This window comes from Ammospiza caudacuta, chromosome 14, assembly GCF_027887145.1.
Source record: "Ammospiza caudacuta isolate bAmmCau1 chromosome 14, bAmmCau1.pri, whole genome shotgun sequence".
NCBI lineage: Eukaryota > Metazoa > Chordata > Aves > Passeriformes > Passerellidae > Ammospiza > Ammospiza caudacuta.
This window is the reverse complement of record NC_080606.1, coordinates 13,172,627-13,189,555: the sequence shown is the minus strand read 5'-3', so window position 1 is coordinate 13,189,555 and position 16,929 is coordinate 13,172,627. Positions and strand designations below refer to the sequence as shown.

The 16,929-nt window shown below is 50.0% G+C and overlaps 1 protein-coding gene across 1 annotated transcript in view; it reads left to right on the top strand.

The window, feature by feature from the left end:
- GPC3 (glypican 3) overlaps positions 1-16,929 on the top strand; it is a 138,134-nt gene that overhangs the window by 82,393 nt on the left and 38,812 nt on the right. Inside the window, exons 4-6 of the mRNA XM_058814203.1 lie at positions 1,372-1,505; positions 4,124-4,249; positions 15,043-15,163. Of these exons, the coding sequence (XP_058670186.1) occupies positions 1,372-1,505; positions 4,124-4,249; positions 15,043-15,163 (381 nt within the window). The remainder of the gene's footprint in view (positions 1-1,371; positions 1,506-4,123; positions 4,250-15,042; positions 15,164-16,929) is intronic.

The window sequence follows — 16,929 nt, the reverse complement described above, 5'->3', positions numbered from 1 at the left end:
TGGCAGCTGCAGGAGCAACTGCTTTGGCAGAGGAAACTGCAGGTGCAGAGGGACTGGTGGCAGCATCTCTTCCCACCATGATGAGAAAAGAAACTGCAGAGCCCAGCTCCCAGGAGGTTTCTGTTTTACTCTTTGTTGTACGGCAGCCTGAGCAAACAAACTCTGCTGCTCTTGATAATGAAAGAGGTGACATTACTAATTTATTTGCCCACCCAAATGTAGGATGTAATAGAACAGAATTAATCTCCTCTCTTTACACATCAGATGCTTGTAGCTTTGGGTGCCAGGCATGCTTTTAACCTCTGGTGTGCAGCTCCCTGGGATTGCCTTGATTCAATGTGGTGTGGAGATAAATGAGGTGCTGCAAGGAATGGGCATTTCATGGGTGGGTGGCTGGTCCCAAGCCTGATGTGGGTGGTGGGAGGAGGCTCAGAGGAAGAGAGGGTGGTGTTGGCTGTGGTGTTTTCATGGTCCCAGCCATCAGCCAAGCTCCTTTCACAGGCCAGCATGGGTGAGTCCTGCAAGAGCAGCACAGGGTGGATCAAAAGGAGACTTTGACAGTGGCAGTGGTGGCACAGGGGGACAGATGTGCCTTGGCAGTGTCCCAGAGAAGGAAATGGTGGCAAACCCACCCACAGCAGGGTCTGCAGCAGTGGGTACTGCTGGGTGAGTCTCGGGACAGTGGCCATGCAAGGGAGCTTGAATGAGGCACTTTGGATTCCTTCCCTTGATGCTGCAGGCAGTTCCCAAATAATCTGTATGCTAATGAGCTAATTTGTGCCATTAGCAGAGCCCTGTTAATCAGGGCCTCCCACAACATGGCTGGGCTGTGGCCCCAGTGCTTGCTGTATTTTAGGGCCTGGGTTTTTAATTTAGTAGTGATGTGTATGGGGCTCATCCCTGGGCACCTGCAGTGCAGTCTGTGCAGATGCTGAGCTACCTCAAGGTGCAGAACCAGGGATTTTCCTTCAGAGGTGAGATGTTTCCTAAAAGTCTGAATAGAGAGTGCAGAGTCCTGAGATGCTGTGGTGCTCAGGAAGGAAGGAGCAGGGAACATCTCAAGCCTCCCCCTGCCAGCCTAAGTTTAACTTGACACAGGAAGATTTGCCTGTCCCACCTGCAGCTTGGGGGTTTTGGTAGCCACAGGAACAGTTCAGTGACATTTTACCTGAACTTTGCTGCATTCCTTCCCCTTTTATACAACAGCCAGGTTGTAACCTTAGGACAGAATTTTGCTTTCAGGTGCTTGCTGAGCTCTGAGCAAGATGGGGATGAAAGGAGGACAACAGCTCATGTGCTGGTGCCAGTGTGCATCTCAGCTGTTTGCCTGCAGTCCCAGCACTTCTCTCACTGCTGTGTTTGTGCTTCCAGATCAGCAGGATGTGTGGCCATGCCCAGCAGAGGCAGACTCGATCAGCTCCTTATCCAGAGGACCTTTTCATTGACAGGAAAGTCCTGAGAGTGACTCACGTGGAGCAAGAAGAAACCTTGTCGAGCAGGAGGAGGTGAGAATGCTGAGGCTGAGCTGGTGCCTGCTGCATGGGCTGCAGGAGCAGCCACCAGATGGAATGGCCCTGTGGAAGCAGATGGAAAAGCTCCTTATTTCCCCTACCCATAAATCTGGCTCTGAGCATCAGAGCTGCTGTGTGACAGGCTCTGAAGTGCAATGGGGTGTCCACATGGGTTTTCTCACCTACTGCACCCAGGTTAATACACCAAATGCCTTGTTTGGGTTTCTTGGGCTCTGTTATAGTGTCTGAAATACTCACAGGTGTAGTTACAGATAGAAATGGTCACTCCAGATTGAATTGTTATGTTACACCATGTGTAGGTAGGGGGAATCTGTTTCATGCTTTTTGTGTAGTGTTTTGTGGTAGTTCAGAGATGTTAACAGCCTTTCACTGAATATTTTCAAAGGAAGCAGGTGCCTCCACTGCTGGCACTGCACCTTTTGCTTCCTTCCCTGTGTAAGTAAAAGCTGTAATTAAGTGGGCTCACAGTGATGTGTCAGGGAGCAGCATCTCCCCTCTGGATCTGAAAACACACCCAGGGATACACAGTGCCTTTACTTCTGTCTTGAATAAAAGAAAAATCCCTGTGGAAGTGAAACAAGCAAGCTGGGCAATTTTTGAAGCTGGCAATAGACTAATTTGGGTGGATTTCTCTCTGAAGATTAACAGGGCCACATTCTTGACACTGTTCCCATGAGATACAGCACCAGGGCTTGCATTCCTCCCTTGTCTCAACACGTCGAGGTTACACAGCCCAGGCTCTGACAGAGATGTCCTTTGAAGGCTCTGAAGGCTCATGAAATCTGCTGAGATGAATGACATGGGTTCATAGCTGCAGATATGGAGGGTTCCTCCCTGCCCTGCAGGAGCTCTGCTCCCCAGGAACATTTCCTTCTGCTGCTCTCCAGCTCTGCTGGGCTTTGTGGCACAAGGCAGGGCCTGGGATGTGAGAGCTCAGTGCCAAGGGCAGTGAGGCTTCTGCTTGGGGTTTGCCACAGCTGATGATCCAGGTCTCACCTCATTTTGGCTTTCCAAGTGTTGGTTGGATCTCCCCCCGCTGTTAGTGCAGGAGATGGAGGTAGGAGGTGGTTCACACAGGAGGTGACTGCCTGAAGCATCCCTTGGATTGTGCAGGGGCTTGTGGGCTGAATTGCCACCCTGTGCAGGGGCTTTGGCTCATCAGACAGACCTGTTCATTAGCCTGGGCAGTGACAGACGGGATGGTGGGTGGTCAGAGGCAGGGACCCCCTTGCTGCCCGGCTGTCCCTGCGGGCTGTGCCAGCCCCTCACGGCAGCAACGGGCTCCGAGGCAGGGAAAAGCAGCGCAGAGCACAGCCCAGAGCCTTCCTTGTGCTGGTGTCGCCTGCCCCCAGCTGGCTGTCGCGGGCTGTGCCTGGAGAGGGAACCCCACGGCATCCCAAGCAAGGAGGGATGAGGGAGCTGGACACCCCCTGCACACCACAGTGCCCAAGGCTGCAGGGCAGCTCCCCACAGCTGGCAGGGCAGGGATAACCCCTGGACAGCACCCAGGGGATGCCCCAGAGTGCTCCCTGCTCCAGGTGCTAATTCCTCATCATTCCTCCCAGCGAGCAAGGAGGTGAGCAAAACCCCTTGCCAAAGGGGGAAATGTCTGAAACCAAACAAGATGACTGTGAGGTCAAGCCTTACTGCCTCCAGTCCCTGCTATGCATGTTATCTTACTTTTGGTGCTATTTATCTAATTAAATGTGCTACTATTCCCTGGTGACAGCTGCTGAGCGTTCCTGAGCGATCAGACCTGGGCCGGGGGGATGTCATATCCCACTCCAGAGCCTCTATCACCTCTCTGGAAACATCAGGGATCCCATGGTCAGTCTGTGGTACTCTGGCCCACTGCAGGTGACCAGCTGGAGATCCTTGTTGCTGGGAAGGCTTGGGATGCAGCCTGATTCACATCCCCTCTGTTGGTGCAAGCTCTGCTCCTGCAGCTCCTGCTGCCTTCCTGCAGCAGAGCCATTTTGATGGTGTAACCTGCCCCTTTGAATGCAGACTGTGACCCCTCGGCCAACCCAGTGCATCCCTTGAAATTGTGTCCCTTTGATGGTGCAGCATGAAACACAGCCCTAGCCATGTGTGCAGGTCTGTGCTGAGAATGTCAGCTCTGGTCTGCCACCAAAAATGCCACCTGCCCTTGCAGCAGTGCTGGATGGCCAATGTCAGCCAGAAAAAGCCCCTGAAGGGCTTCTGTTGTCTTCTGCAAAGCAGAGGGGACACTGAGCCCTTGCTGCTCAGAGGTACCCCATGGATGTGTGGCCTGAGCCAGTGGCACCTTTCCTTGGGTGCTGTGAGAGTGCAGAGACTGTGCCCGACTTTTGCCTGGTGCAAAGTTGGCCTGAGCTTGTGCTGCCCCCATATCCCTCCCCATCGCCAGCAGTTTTGGCTGGGAAACATGGGTTCAGCCTTTGATTGAATAACATCAAAGAAAACCAGAAAGAGCTACTGATGCTTTGTGGTTTGTTTGCACCTAGCTGCTTTAATGTTTGTGTTTGTGTGGGTACCTTCACTGGTTTAAATGCACCAACCTACTCTTTTCTTCTTTTAACTGAGCACCCTTTTCTGTCCCTTTCTTCCAGGGAGCTGATTGCAAAGCTGAAGTCCCACAGCAGTTTTTACAGCAGCTTGCCAGAGTACATCTGCAGCCACAGCTCTGCTGTTCACAATGACACCCTTTGCTGGAACGGACAAGAAGTCGTGGAGAGGTGAATCTCATCTCCCTTGCCCTCCTTCTCCTCCATCCTGCTCATTTTGTGTTAACCAGGCACAGGAGCAGTCTGAACAGGGCATGATTTGCTCCCTCAGGGTCCTTGTGCAGAGCAAGAGTCCAGCAGTGCTGCAGCTCACAGGGATGTGTGAGGTCTGCACAGACACAAGTGGTTGTGTGCTGCCCTCCACTGAAATTTCTGCATAGTGAAAATTCTGCATCCATGGTGGGATTTGGTCAGGGTGAGCCGGAGCAGGAGAGCAGCAGCAGCAGTTGGACCCTGCTCCCATGGGAGAGTGCCCCACACTGCTCTGGAGCAGCAGCAAGGGCATTGTCCCCATGCACTGCTGGGCATGTCTCCAGCCAGGCTTGGTGCCCTGATAGCAGGACAGTGTGGTTGGCATCCCCTGCCCCACCTAGGGAGGGCTAAGGAAGGCTCCCTTGTTGGATTTCTCCTTGCTGTGGCTCTCAGCTGGAGGAGGTGAGAACCACTGAGCTCTGGTGGTGCCACTGCTGCCCTGTGACCATCTTCCCACCACCGAGTCCTGGCTGCCCTCTCTGCATGGAGCCATTCCCACCAAGGTCTAGCTTGTGGCTGCTTGGCCCTGCCCCACTCACCATTTCATACTGATGATAATTGAGGTTAACAGGGGCAGGCATGCAGGATTCATACCATAAAGAGGAAGGAAGTGTTAATAGAAATGGAGATTTTTCTCATAAAAAACGCCCCTTGGGAATGTTAAATAATGTGGAAATAGGACTTGGAAATGTTTTTTTATAATTATACATAAATCTCCTCTAATCAGTCTACTTTGCAAAGCATCCTTTGCTATTAAGTAGTTTGCATAAGGGAAGAAATAGAAATAAGATCAGGAAGTGGTGAAATGTTGAGATATTAATTATGACTTCTTGATCAGTAGCTTCAGGTGGTAATTAGCCTGTACTTGCAATACTGACCTGAAACACTGAATAGACCAAAATAGCATCAAACTCTATTAAAAAAAAAAAAAAAGACTCAACATCTAAGATCACAGGCTTAGTAAAATGTACTTAGGTTGCTTAAGGAGAAATGTGTCCTCTATTGGTACTTATTTCTGGAAAATCTTGTGTTTCCATGCCTGAGACATTCAATTAGAAAGAGAAAGATTATTTCAGTATTATCTCACTGATTGTTAATTAAAACTTCTAAAGCAGGGCTGTAAACACTGCAGCTCTGGAGAGGGGGAGCTGGGGTGAGGCCTTGGCTAACAACAATTCACTGGGGTCACAGCCTTGGTGTGGATCCTGTGGTCTGGATGCTGCTGATGTCACAGCTGGGGGAGGTGGTGGCAGTGGAAGGGTGTTGAGTCCAGATCCTCCTGCAAATGTAAGTTCAGAGCTATTTGCTGATCCAGCCTGACTTCAGGTGACAGATGGCCTTCAGCTTTCTGCTGAGAATACCAGGGGACCATCCTGGGTACAGCATGGCACATCCTGTAGGAGCCATGGCAGGCAGGGGGCAAGGCAGGGAGAGGATCAAGTCTGTGTGCATGGAGGGGGCACCAAGATTTCAGCCCCTGGCTGCTGAGTTAAGGAATAAATCCTCTACTGTGCCTTTCCACTCCTCTGCTTGCCCCCTCTGATCTGTAGCACAGATATCACCACCTCTGCTAGCTCCTATGAAATACTAGAAACAGTTCTCTTACAGATATTAGAGATTTTTGCTGTGAGCAGGGAGACTTCAGCTAAATAAAGCTGAGCTAAGATAATGGTCAAGGGTGCTCTTCTCCCAGGAGCCACTTGCAGAATGTTTCAAATAGAAAGATGTAGTTAAAATGTAGTTAAAATGATCTCTGCTGGCTGCTTTGTGTGCTTTGATTTCCCAGCTTGGCGTCTCTCTCAGAGTGTCTGGGAGGATTCCTGAAAATCAGGAGCATGTGAGGTAACAGTGCTGGAGTACCCCAAGCTGCCAGTTCCTTTATTTCAGTGTTTTCCCCAAGAGGGAGCCAAGCATCTGTTCGTGGTGTAGCAGCTCTTACTCGAGCTATTCTGAGAATGTGTTTTATGTACTGGAGGAATTCTCTTCTCCTGCTGGACTGGTGTGTGTCTGTTGCTGATCAGACTCCATCTTGTCACTTTTTGCAAGAAGTTTGGTGTGGTTTCAATACCTGGTATTAATTCCAGGGTGCTGTCCTGGTGCTTGTCCGACGTGTGTGGTGGCTGCCAGGAGGAAGGATGGAGGAGCCATGGAGGGATGGTTCCTGTTCCTGTGGCTGGAGTGTTGGCATGGAGGGGCACAGGCTCTGTGAAAGGACATGCAGGAGAGCCAAGGATGGGGTGTTTATGTCAGTGACCAGCTCAGGGGAGCCAAGGATGGGGTGTTTATGTCAGTGACCAGCTCAGGGGAGCCAAGGATGGGGTGTTTATGTCAGTGACCAGCTCAGGGGAGCCAAGGATGGGGTGTTTATGTCAGTGACCAGCTCAGGGGAGCCAAGGATGGGGTGTCCATGTCCAGCTGGAGTGCCTGGGGTTCCACCTGGGGGTGGATGAGGAGCTGACTGAGGGCTTTGGGGTCAGGATTAAAGGGAGGGCAGAGACAGGTGATGTTATAGTCCAGCTCTGCTTCAGGCCACCCCACCTGGCAGACTGGGTGGATGAGACCCTTTACAGACAGACAGGAGCAGCCTCACCTTCACAAGCCCTGGCCCTCATGAGAGATTCAGCCTTGGTCTCTGTTGGAGGGACAGCACAGAAGGGCATGAGCAATCCCTGGGTTCCTGGATAAACTAGAAAGCTCCTGCTGAAACTGCTGCTCAGATGGAGACCAGGGCAGAGCAGTGGTTGGCTGGATCCTGTGCTTCCATGTGTTTCCATGTCTGGTGCTGTGTGGGCAGTGGATAAAGCTGTTTGACCATTGTTGGGTCTGTAAGGTCAGTATGAGCATCTGTATGAGCATGTCTAGGATTTGATTGTGTTCTTGTAGGGATTGTGGCTATTTACCTCTTGCATTTTTAATGTGGTACCTGAGTGTTCATTAAGTTAGAATAGAGCCCTACTGAATTATCCATTTCTAGACCTCCCTCTCATGACAAAATCTGTTAGTTATTCTAAGCCCTTTTCCTATAACATGTTAAATCAAGCCTGGAACAGCAACTTCACAGTCCTTGCCAGTGCACCCAAGGACAGGATAATACAGCAATGTGTGTCCTGTTATTTGATGGAACCAGTCCCTTCTGCACTCTGCAGTCCTCCTCCTCCTGTGGTTTTTTGACTTGGTATTTACTCTGTCCTGTTTATCCCAGTGCTTTGTTACCCACAGGCAATGAGAGTTTCTCTCCTCCTCATGGATTGGATGTGCTCAGTGTATTTCCACTGGGTCTCACTTCCCAGTCTGAGCCTTGAACCATCCTCTGTTTCCTCCTTGCCCTTAAGCCTCTGTCAGTTTGGGGCTCCAGTGCAATGCAGCAGGCTGGAGTATTTTATCCTGCTTTGAATCCCTTGGTTTTTTTAAACTGAATCTTACTTTGTGATCATTTGCTTCTCTCCATTGGACCATCTAATGGCAAGAATTCATCTCCTTCCCAAGGTTTGATCTGTGGGCTGATAGTTTTATTGCCATCCCTATTGTGGATTTAGGAACATGGTGCCTTAAAATGACTGCTTGCAAACAGTGGTAACCACACAGGAAAGGTTGATTTTTCTGTAATGCAGAACAGTGCCTTGTGCCTTTTGCTGTGCTTTTGCATGGTTGAAGAACATAAGCCAAAGTGGGAAGAAAAAATAAAAGGCAACACATTCCTGCTTTTCACACTTTTCAGAGTGTGTAAAAACACACTGTGCTTTTATGGGACACCACAAAGGTTTATAGCAAAAACCACAAGTGGCACATTTCACCACTTGCAAAGAGCTTGTTGAGGGTCACAGTGCTTGGTGTTTGTGGTAGCTGGAGACCAGACCTGCTGGATCTCTCTCTGTGCATCCCTGTGCACCTCTTTGCAGCTTTCCTGGGCTCAGTTCCAGGCATTTCCTGAGACAGACATGTAGGCATGGTGGGTTTGCAACAGCTTAACCCTGTGATGCTCTTCCTTTCCTCTGTCTTCATCCCCATCCTCTCACAGACTTGCTGCTGGTGCTGTTAGTGGTGAAATGTTGTCCCACCTCTCTTATCCTTATCTCCATCCCAAGCAGGAAAAAAACAGAGGTTGATTCTTATCACCAAGTCGTGACTGAGTAATTAGCTCATTTAAAGCCTTCAGCTTAAGTCAAGTAGGTGTTGAGATACCAAACTCACCTCAGTTTCTATGGGAGCTCAGCGCTGGAATCTGAAAGGTGATTCGAACTTTATATATAGTATCAGGGTTTTGCAGCATTTAATACTAAAAGCCTATTAAATCTAGATTCTCAGAGTTTAGTAATCTGCTTACATGAGTATATTCTTTTGAAGCTGTTCTGAATAGACTGACAGAAACATCTGCCCACTGCAAAACTTGTAAGCACATTGAGCCTTGCTGTTAGATATGCCATTTCCAAATTTCTCAAGACAAACATGTACATTAATCTAAATCACCAGCATAACTCTTGTTTTCTTTGTACCAATTCAAAATTAATATATTTTTAGCACCTTGCCAGATTCTCTTCTTCAAGCTAGAAGTCTCATATTTCCCTGCTGTTGCCAGCGTGCTGTGGTTTGTTTTAATCATACAAATCATAAACAATGAAAGCACAATTGGAAGCAAGACAGAAAAATGAGATTCTGTAATTGGAACAAAGGAAATTCCATGCCAGCAATAACCCTTTAGTTCATGAAGGGTTTGGTTATTTCTGGCAGTGCTGCAAAATATCTGATCCAATGGAATCCCCAAAGAGAGGGTTGTGTAACTTTTCAAGCCCATAAAACACAGCTTTGTAGCAAGTATAAGCTATAATGAAGGGATAGTAGGCAAATTCAGTGGGTTATTGAGTGGCCATGATAGTTTCCAGAGTATTTCAGAAAAGAAGATAATGAATCTTCTCTATCCTGCTGCTTGGTCTCAGGTTTAGCCCGTTTTTCCATAATCTATTTGTCTTGAACTGAAATAAGAATAGAGGGAGACTTCAGGCTATCAATTCCCATTGTTTTGTTATGAACATTACAGTTTTTGTTGCTCCTTCTGAAGTCCCATCTCCAGAACCAGGTGATTACCTGAGACCTCAGGTTTATGACCAAGGCATCCTCTGCAGCACCCTCACTGCTGCAGAGCTTTTTGTGGGCAGCTGGGAAGGAGCAGCCCTTCTCTGGGCAGGGAACTGACACAGCAGGATCTGAGGGGGCTTTCTGAGCCTTCCAGGTGTTGATATTTGGAAATCCAGCAGAAAATGGTTCCTTTTTAGTTAGGTGAGAACACTCCCCACTGAGAGTGTTGGATCCTCCTGGCTGCTTTTGAAGCAGCTTGTTTGGAGCTGCTGCTGGTGTAAATTGGCTGCGGCATTTCGAGCTCTGCAGGGACTGCCTGGACTCTTTGCAAGCAGCAAACAAAGCCAGGAAGGCACCTGGAAGCCATACACCCACCTCTCCCCTCTTCTTGCACTCTCATGAAACAGATATGGCCTGTATATGGCCATGGGATAGAGGGGACACACAGCCCATATGGGAGAGAAGAGCTGGGGGGGACCTGCACCCCACACCAGCCGTGTCTGGGATGGCGTGGGACTGACCAGATGTCTCTGGACCATCTGTTATTACAGAGAAAACTGTCAGGGAAAGAATTGTCACCTCTTCTTGGAGGCTTGTGGGCACATCCAGGAGTTGCACCCTCACTGCAGGGCAGCATGAGTGGGTTGGAAACAGATTTTCAAATCTTTTGGCCCCCACTGCTGATGTGGCACTGAGGTTGTCTCACTAAAACAGAAATTAGCAGGGTCAGAGAGTAAAATGTTCAGTGGCTTCACCACTTGTACCACCTTTACTGACCCATGAAAACGAGCCAGAGGTAAGGGCTGGGTTCATGTAAAAAGGGGGGGTGAGTGACGACAGAACTTTTCTTCCCTTTCTCCATTTTTCTTTTGCCTCCTCTGTGGTAAGGACTCGATGTCAGCAGTCCACATGATCTGTAGTAAGTCACACCTTGAAATGCAGAGCAGCTTTGGGGGTCTGGGGGAATGTTGCTCTCTCAAACTCAGTTATTAATTCTTGTGCACTGAAACCTCTGTGTTGTGTTGTGTCGTGTCTGTGTTGTGTTTGTCCCCCACCCTCTCTCTCTGACACGTGTAATTCAGTGAACACAGATAGTAGAGGGAGAGCCTGGGAGGGATACTGTACTATTTAAACTGGAGATACATTTGAATAAATAATTTGCAGCTGGAAGGCAGGCATGAATTAATTGTTATTTGAATGACATACTTTCCTTTTTCTAAAAGGTGTAATTCTTTATGTTTGACTTTCAGGATTACTTTCTTTAAATCACTTGTCAGGCATTGCAGTAACTCACCTCAAAGCCTAGCAGGGCTCAGTAGGATGAACACACATCTTACACTCATTGCCATGTATTTAAATAACATTTGTCATCTTGGCTTCTTTGCTCTGAAATGAAAGCTTGGAATGAGATGCATTTGGGCTGGAAAGGCCAAACATTCACAGGAGACCTTTGTGGATGGTGGAGAGGAAAGGAGAGGGAAATCCCTCAATTTGACAGCATACTTGGGCATGTATGTCTGGTGTGTGAGAAGAAGCAGGAAGGGTCTGCAGTTGTACTCTCCCCACAGAAAACTTCAGATTATTGGTGTTTTCATAAGCTAGTTGTCTTTAAAGTAATTTTTAATGAGGGCTGCTTATCAGCACATTTAACAATGTGGCATTTGTGTTTGGAAAATACCACATACCCAGCAGCAGCCCATGCCCAGGGAGCCCAGGAAAGGAGATGCTGCTGGCTGATGTTGAGACACGTCAAAGAGAAAAGTATTTTGGGCTTTGCCTATGAAGTGTGAGCCAGACCATGCTCATGTTGCAACACTGATACCCCTTCAGCACAGACCCCCAGGGACTGGGGTGGGGGCTGTATCCTCTGTGCATATTTGCTGTTCCATGCTGGTATCAATCCCCGTGGCAGAGGCACCAGATGGGTTTCACGGAGTGGCACAAGTGTCCCTAAGAAGGGGCTGGTTTATTGGCATGAGCTGCAAACAGCTCCAGACGGCTGAGAGATTTCTCTTTTTCTGCACTGATTGGAGAACATGGGAGGAAGGGGGTGCCTTGGCTTTTTTGTCTCTGAGCCCATCAACCCTCCAGCTTGGGGGGGATGCAGAGGAGCCTGTGAGGGTGCTGTCCTGGGACCCCCAGCTTGCTGGGGTCTGCAAAGGCATCTCTCTGCCATATTAAGGCCAGGCTGCTGGGCCTGGCCTGCAGGGAGGGGTGCCAGCTGCCTTTTCCAGCTTCTCTGGCATTTCAGGAATGCAGGTCTCTCACTGAAGCTGCATCTCAAAGCTTTTAACCCTTTGGTTGGCTGCATGTGGCCACTCCAGGCTGGCGCTGGGCAGAGAGTGGCACAGCTGAGGGGATCTGGTGTCCCCCCTGTGCCTGAGCACACCAAGAGGTCTCAGCTTGGACAAAGTGTCCCCCAAAGCACCCCAGTCACACAGACCATGGCTCTGCCTGGTGGGATGTAGCAGGTCCCCATGCATCTCCTTTTTTGCAGTTCATGCTCAAAAATGTGCAGCTCTGGGCCCATTGCCTTGCTGCTCCAAATGGTGTGTGTAATGCTGAAAATTGTTTATTTTGGGTTGGGTACATTCTCTTGTATGTGGCCGGGTGGGAAGCACCAGGAGGTGACACTGACATTCCATTTCTCCAACATCAGTGTTTTAGGGAGAATTCCCTCTGCTAATGCTTTCAGGTTTGCTTCTGTCTCTAGCAGACTTTTTCCCCTGAGAAGGCTGATCTGAGGTCCTCACAACCCCAGCAGAACCTTCTGCAGAGCAGGTTCAGTCTCTGGACATGGAGTTATAGTATAGTATTGCTGTAGTACTGTGTTCCTCCCTCCTGTACTACTTTGTGTAGGCTACAGAAATCCTCTCTGGCAGCTGCTGCGTGGATTTCAGAAGGGATTTCGCCCACTCAAACCAAAGCTATTGGGTTTGTTTGTATAAAACTGTTTAGGAGAGAGATTGTATTAATTTAGGGATGCACCAAGGGGGCTTGGTTCTGCTCTTGCTAAAACCTGTGTGAGTTTCCTGATTAAATCTCTGAAACCACAGGAGACCTTTCAGCAATGCACTTCTGAGTGTTTTGAATTAAATTTGCAGTGACACCAAAGACAGGAATTTCTTTGTCATCTTTACACTCAGGCGTGCTGTGGATGTTTCCACCCAGTCTCCAGATGTATTTGCCAGGCTGGCACGGTGGCATTGAGTGGCTGTGTGACAAAGGAGCAGCAGGGTTAACGTAAAAAAGCTCAGCCCGAGTTCCAGCACCGGGCAGGTCTGTGCCTGCAGCCTCTTCCCACGAGATGGTGCTGGAGCCTGCAGGGCTGTGCCACAGGGGCAGCTGCAGCCTGGCCCCAGCCTGGCCCCTTCTCCCCATCACTCACCCTGCACCCACCCTCCAGCTGCACTGAGAGGGCTTTTCTGCCCTGGGAGCCAGTGTTTCTCAGGTATAGCTGTGTTTTGTGCTTCCCAGGAAAAGGTAACTATTAAAAAAAGGTGTTTTTTGCAAAATGTTGAGTCCTGAGCCCCAGGGACAGGGAGTGGGGTCAGAGCTGGAGCTGTGCTGGTGCTGAAGTGCAGGGCTGGGATGGCTCTGCAGGCAGCTGGGGCTTGGCAGAGCCAGGCTGATGAATCTGTGATGCCTGTACATGGAAATGCTGCTATTGCCTGGAAGAGGAATTTACACAGGCATGTGTCCTGCGCTGTAGGCACAAACACCTCCCTGTTCCTGTCCTTGCTCCTGTGCCATCTCTTCAGTGCCACATCTGGCAGGGTTTCCAGCCATTAATGGGGATGCATTAGGGAGTGCCTGGTGTTGGGGACCAGCTGGAGGTGCAGAGAGCTCCTGTACATGGAACTCCTGCTCTGAGATGGCCTTGCAGTGAAAATCTGCCTCAGTTCTGTAATTAAATTATGTATTTCAGGTCAGGGCAGATTGCTGCTGCACCAGTATAGATCTGGGGTTGCCTTTGCATCCTCACATGTCTGAGTAGATCTCATCCTCTAGAGTTTAAGCAGAGTTTAATCCAAGTCCCTGGGTATCCTCAAGTCTCTCAGTGTGCCCTGATAGCTCTTGTGGTCAAATGTCCTCATGCCTCTTGCTTTCCACCCTAGCAAAGCATCCTCCCTGAGCTGGCCCCACCATCCCTCCTGTCTCCCTCCCCTCCTTTAAAAGCCTGCTAAAGTCCCACTTTCTCCCCAAACCCTTCTGAAATGGGCTGGCTGTGATTGCCTGAGCTTGCCTGGCAGCTGAGGATGGAAGATGAGCTGGGCAGGGAGCAGGGAGCTGACAGACAGGGAGGCAGCCACTGGGGCTGGTGCTGGGAGCTGGGTGAAAACATGATGAATGCAGGAAGGAAAATTGATGCTGTTTACCCATGGCACTGGAAAAGCAGATGTACAGTGAAGCAGAGTGGTGCTGGTGTTATCTCAGTGATCTCACTTTGGAGGCTGTGCCTGGCTTTGGTAGTGCCTGTGCTGGCAGCTCTGGGAGTTGAGGAGTTGTTCAGTGCCTGCAGAGCAGCACAGCCCATCTCTGGGCTCTGATGAATGGCAGCAGAGCTCCAGGAGGCCCTGGTGTGCTCTGTGCCCCTGCTGGGGCTGCCTGCAGGCCGTGGGGGCAGCCAATGGCTCTGGCCCAAACCTGAGTTTGAGTTTGGTGCTTGTCTTGTGCTGGAGCATCATCAGCTGTTACCCAGGTCCTGAGTGCAGGGATGTGTAATTCCAAAGACAAGTGTGCAGCAGTTCTGTACCTCATCCCATCCCTTTAATCACTCTGGTAAACTTTGTCATTTCATAAATCTTGCAGCAAGTGAATGCATATTTCTTTCCTAAGTGCTGATGAAAAAGCTGAGTGCAGCTTGGCTGCTCTCCTCTGCAGAGCTGCCCTGGCAGTTTAATCTGGTCTGTGGGGGCTCTCCTGGTACCTGTGTAAATCAGGATAGCCTGTGGTGCAGAGCCCAGCTCTGTACCAAAGTCAGGGTACGTTCTGTCTGAGCAGTTACTTTGATCCCTAAGGCTGGATCTCATCAAAGGCTGAAATCAGGATTGTTTGACAACACCTATTTTCCATTAGCAATGTTGACAGCATTAATTATATTCTGATGCTTTAATTCTTTATTACTGAAATCACACATCAGTGATAGTCATTATTTTGCAAGGGGGTTGATGTTATGCTAATCAGCTTGCAGTTAACTGGGTCATCCCACTCATTTTTTTGGCTGTGGGCACAACACTACTGCTCTTGTACTGGAGTCTCTGTGGTCTGCCAAGATTTATTTTAAACAAACATGAGCAAGCCAGAATTTCTGAGCCAGCTTTTGTAGGACTCTTGGGTGCAAGTTATGTGAAAATATTTATCTCTATTGTATACTGTTTAACATCTTCCTTGGTTACTAATGGACCGGAAAGGACTTCATTGTCCTCAAGTGATACAACTACATCATCTTGCAAAGTCAGAGCAAAAATGTTTATGGGAATCTTCTGTCCTTTCTTTGTCATTATTAACTGTCTTGTGCTCTCTGTTTTGGAATGGGCTGGTGCCTGTCTTGGGATTTCTTAGTTTGTACTGAACTTTAAAGCTCTCTTCTCTATTAGCCCATCACACAGTGATCTTCTGTGTTCTCATTCCCACAGGTACAATCCCCAGATCACAAGGAATGGAGCAAAAGCCCAGGCTGGCAACCATGAGGTGAAGGTGAAAGGTCTGGAGCCAGTGATCAGCCAGATTATTGACAAGCTGAAACACATCAACCAGGTTTGTGGCAGGCAGCAGGGCTGTCTCAGTGGGCGGTGTCCAAATCAGCTCAGCCTCCCCTGCCCCCTCAAACAGAGATCCTGGGTGTCTGCATCTGCAGCAGCCCTGTGTGCAGAGCTGGTCCCACCCCAGCCCTGCACACACCAGGCCCTCAGGGCACACATGGCCAGTCCTGTCCTGTTGGATGCTGCTGCTGTGGTTGTGCATGGTGCAGCCTCCCAGGACTCAGCCTGTGCCTGCCTCATGTCTGGGTGCATGGCTCAGTACAAGAATGCTTCTGCTGGGCATCATCCATGCCCTTGGCAGTGCAGGTCCAGGAAAGATGGAGCTGATAGGGTGCCCTTGAGCATGATGTGCTGGCTGGGGGCCATGGGGGACATACCTGATGTCCCCTCTGGTTGGAGGAGTTCCTTTTGGCATTGCCCACGGCTGGCAAGAAGGGTCACTTTGCTGTGTCTCCCTGGGCATTCTCTCCCAGTCAGTAACGGGGAAATGGCAGAGCTGGATGAGATTCTTTCTGCTGGGGAGGAAGCTTCCTTGCCACTGCCTCAGACCTGGCATCCTTCCTGGGACAAGCAGTGTCTTGTCTCTGCCCATTATGCCACGCCAGGTTAGGCCTGTGAACCAGTCCTGCTGCTGCCAGGGCATTGGGTGGCAGCAGGATGAGGTGGCAGCTCTGCCAGGGGTATAGGTGGCAGCAGGATTAGGTGGCAGCTCTGCAGAGTGTTCAGCCTGTGGCTGAGCCTCCCTGGCAGTGCCTTAGGCCAGCAGGGCTGGGGTCTGGCTCTGTGTGTCACTGAGTGTGGATGTCACAGGAGCTCAGGGGTGTTTCTCACAGGCTCTGCTCTAGTCTGTGTGTCACTGAGTGTGGATGTCACAGGAGCTCAGGGGTGTTTCGCACAGGCTGACAGGGACAGGCTGGGCCTGCTGCTTTGCCAGGACACAGCACTGGCACCTCACAGGGCAAATCCTCGGGTGCTAATGCTGTTACCACAGCTGAGCTGAGCCAGCTCTCCTGAGGGAGCTCTCCCCAGAGGGGACCTTGCCCACGAAGCTCTGAGTGGGTTCCTGGGGTTAAGCCCAGCTTTGCTGCCCAGCCGGGTGGGCTGTGAGGGCGGCTCTCTTTGGAGCTGCTGGCTGTGCAACTTTTCTGCTAAGCTCTGCTTTCCTGCCAGGGGACTGCCAGGGACTGTTTTCACAGGCATTCCTGTTTAACCTCCAAGGCAGGCATGCCTCATTAGGTGCTGTCTGGGAGCAGGATGCAGCAGGGGATTTGGGGTCCCGGGAGCACCCCACAAAGCAGGAGCTGCCATGGGCAGTGGCCCTACAGCCTGCTCTGCCTTCCCACACAATCCCTGTGCCATCTGCCAACAGCCCATCATTATTAGAAGGGGAAAAGTGGGGGGAATAGCATAATCAGCTCCCTATTAAATGGGGTAGAGGGCAGGCTTCAACCTGCAGGTGATAATGATATTTTGCCGTTCACAGTGAGAAAGTTGCAGTGAACAAAACATGGTTATTATGTACTTGAAACTGCTGACATAAAGTGGTTGTGAAATGCTGGCTGCCAGACTGGGTCAAGTTAGGTCTTTGCTGAACAGCTTGGGCTTCTGAGGAGTGGAGGTCTGTGGGGTGGGAGACCCTGGGTAAACACTGCTGTGCTCAGCTCAGCTGTTTGCAGCAATCTCTGTCAGCTGCTGCCCAGAGAAGAATTGTGGTGAGGAGTGAATTTGGTGAATATGCTCAGCTCAGTCACAATCTCTTAC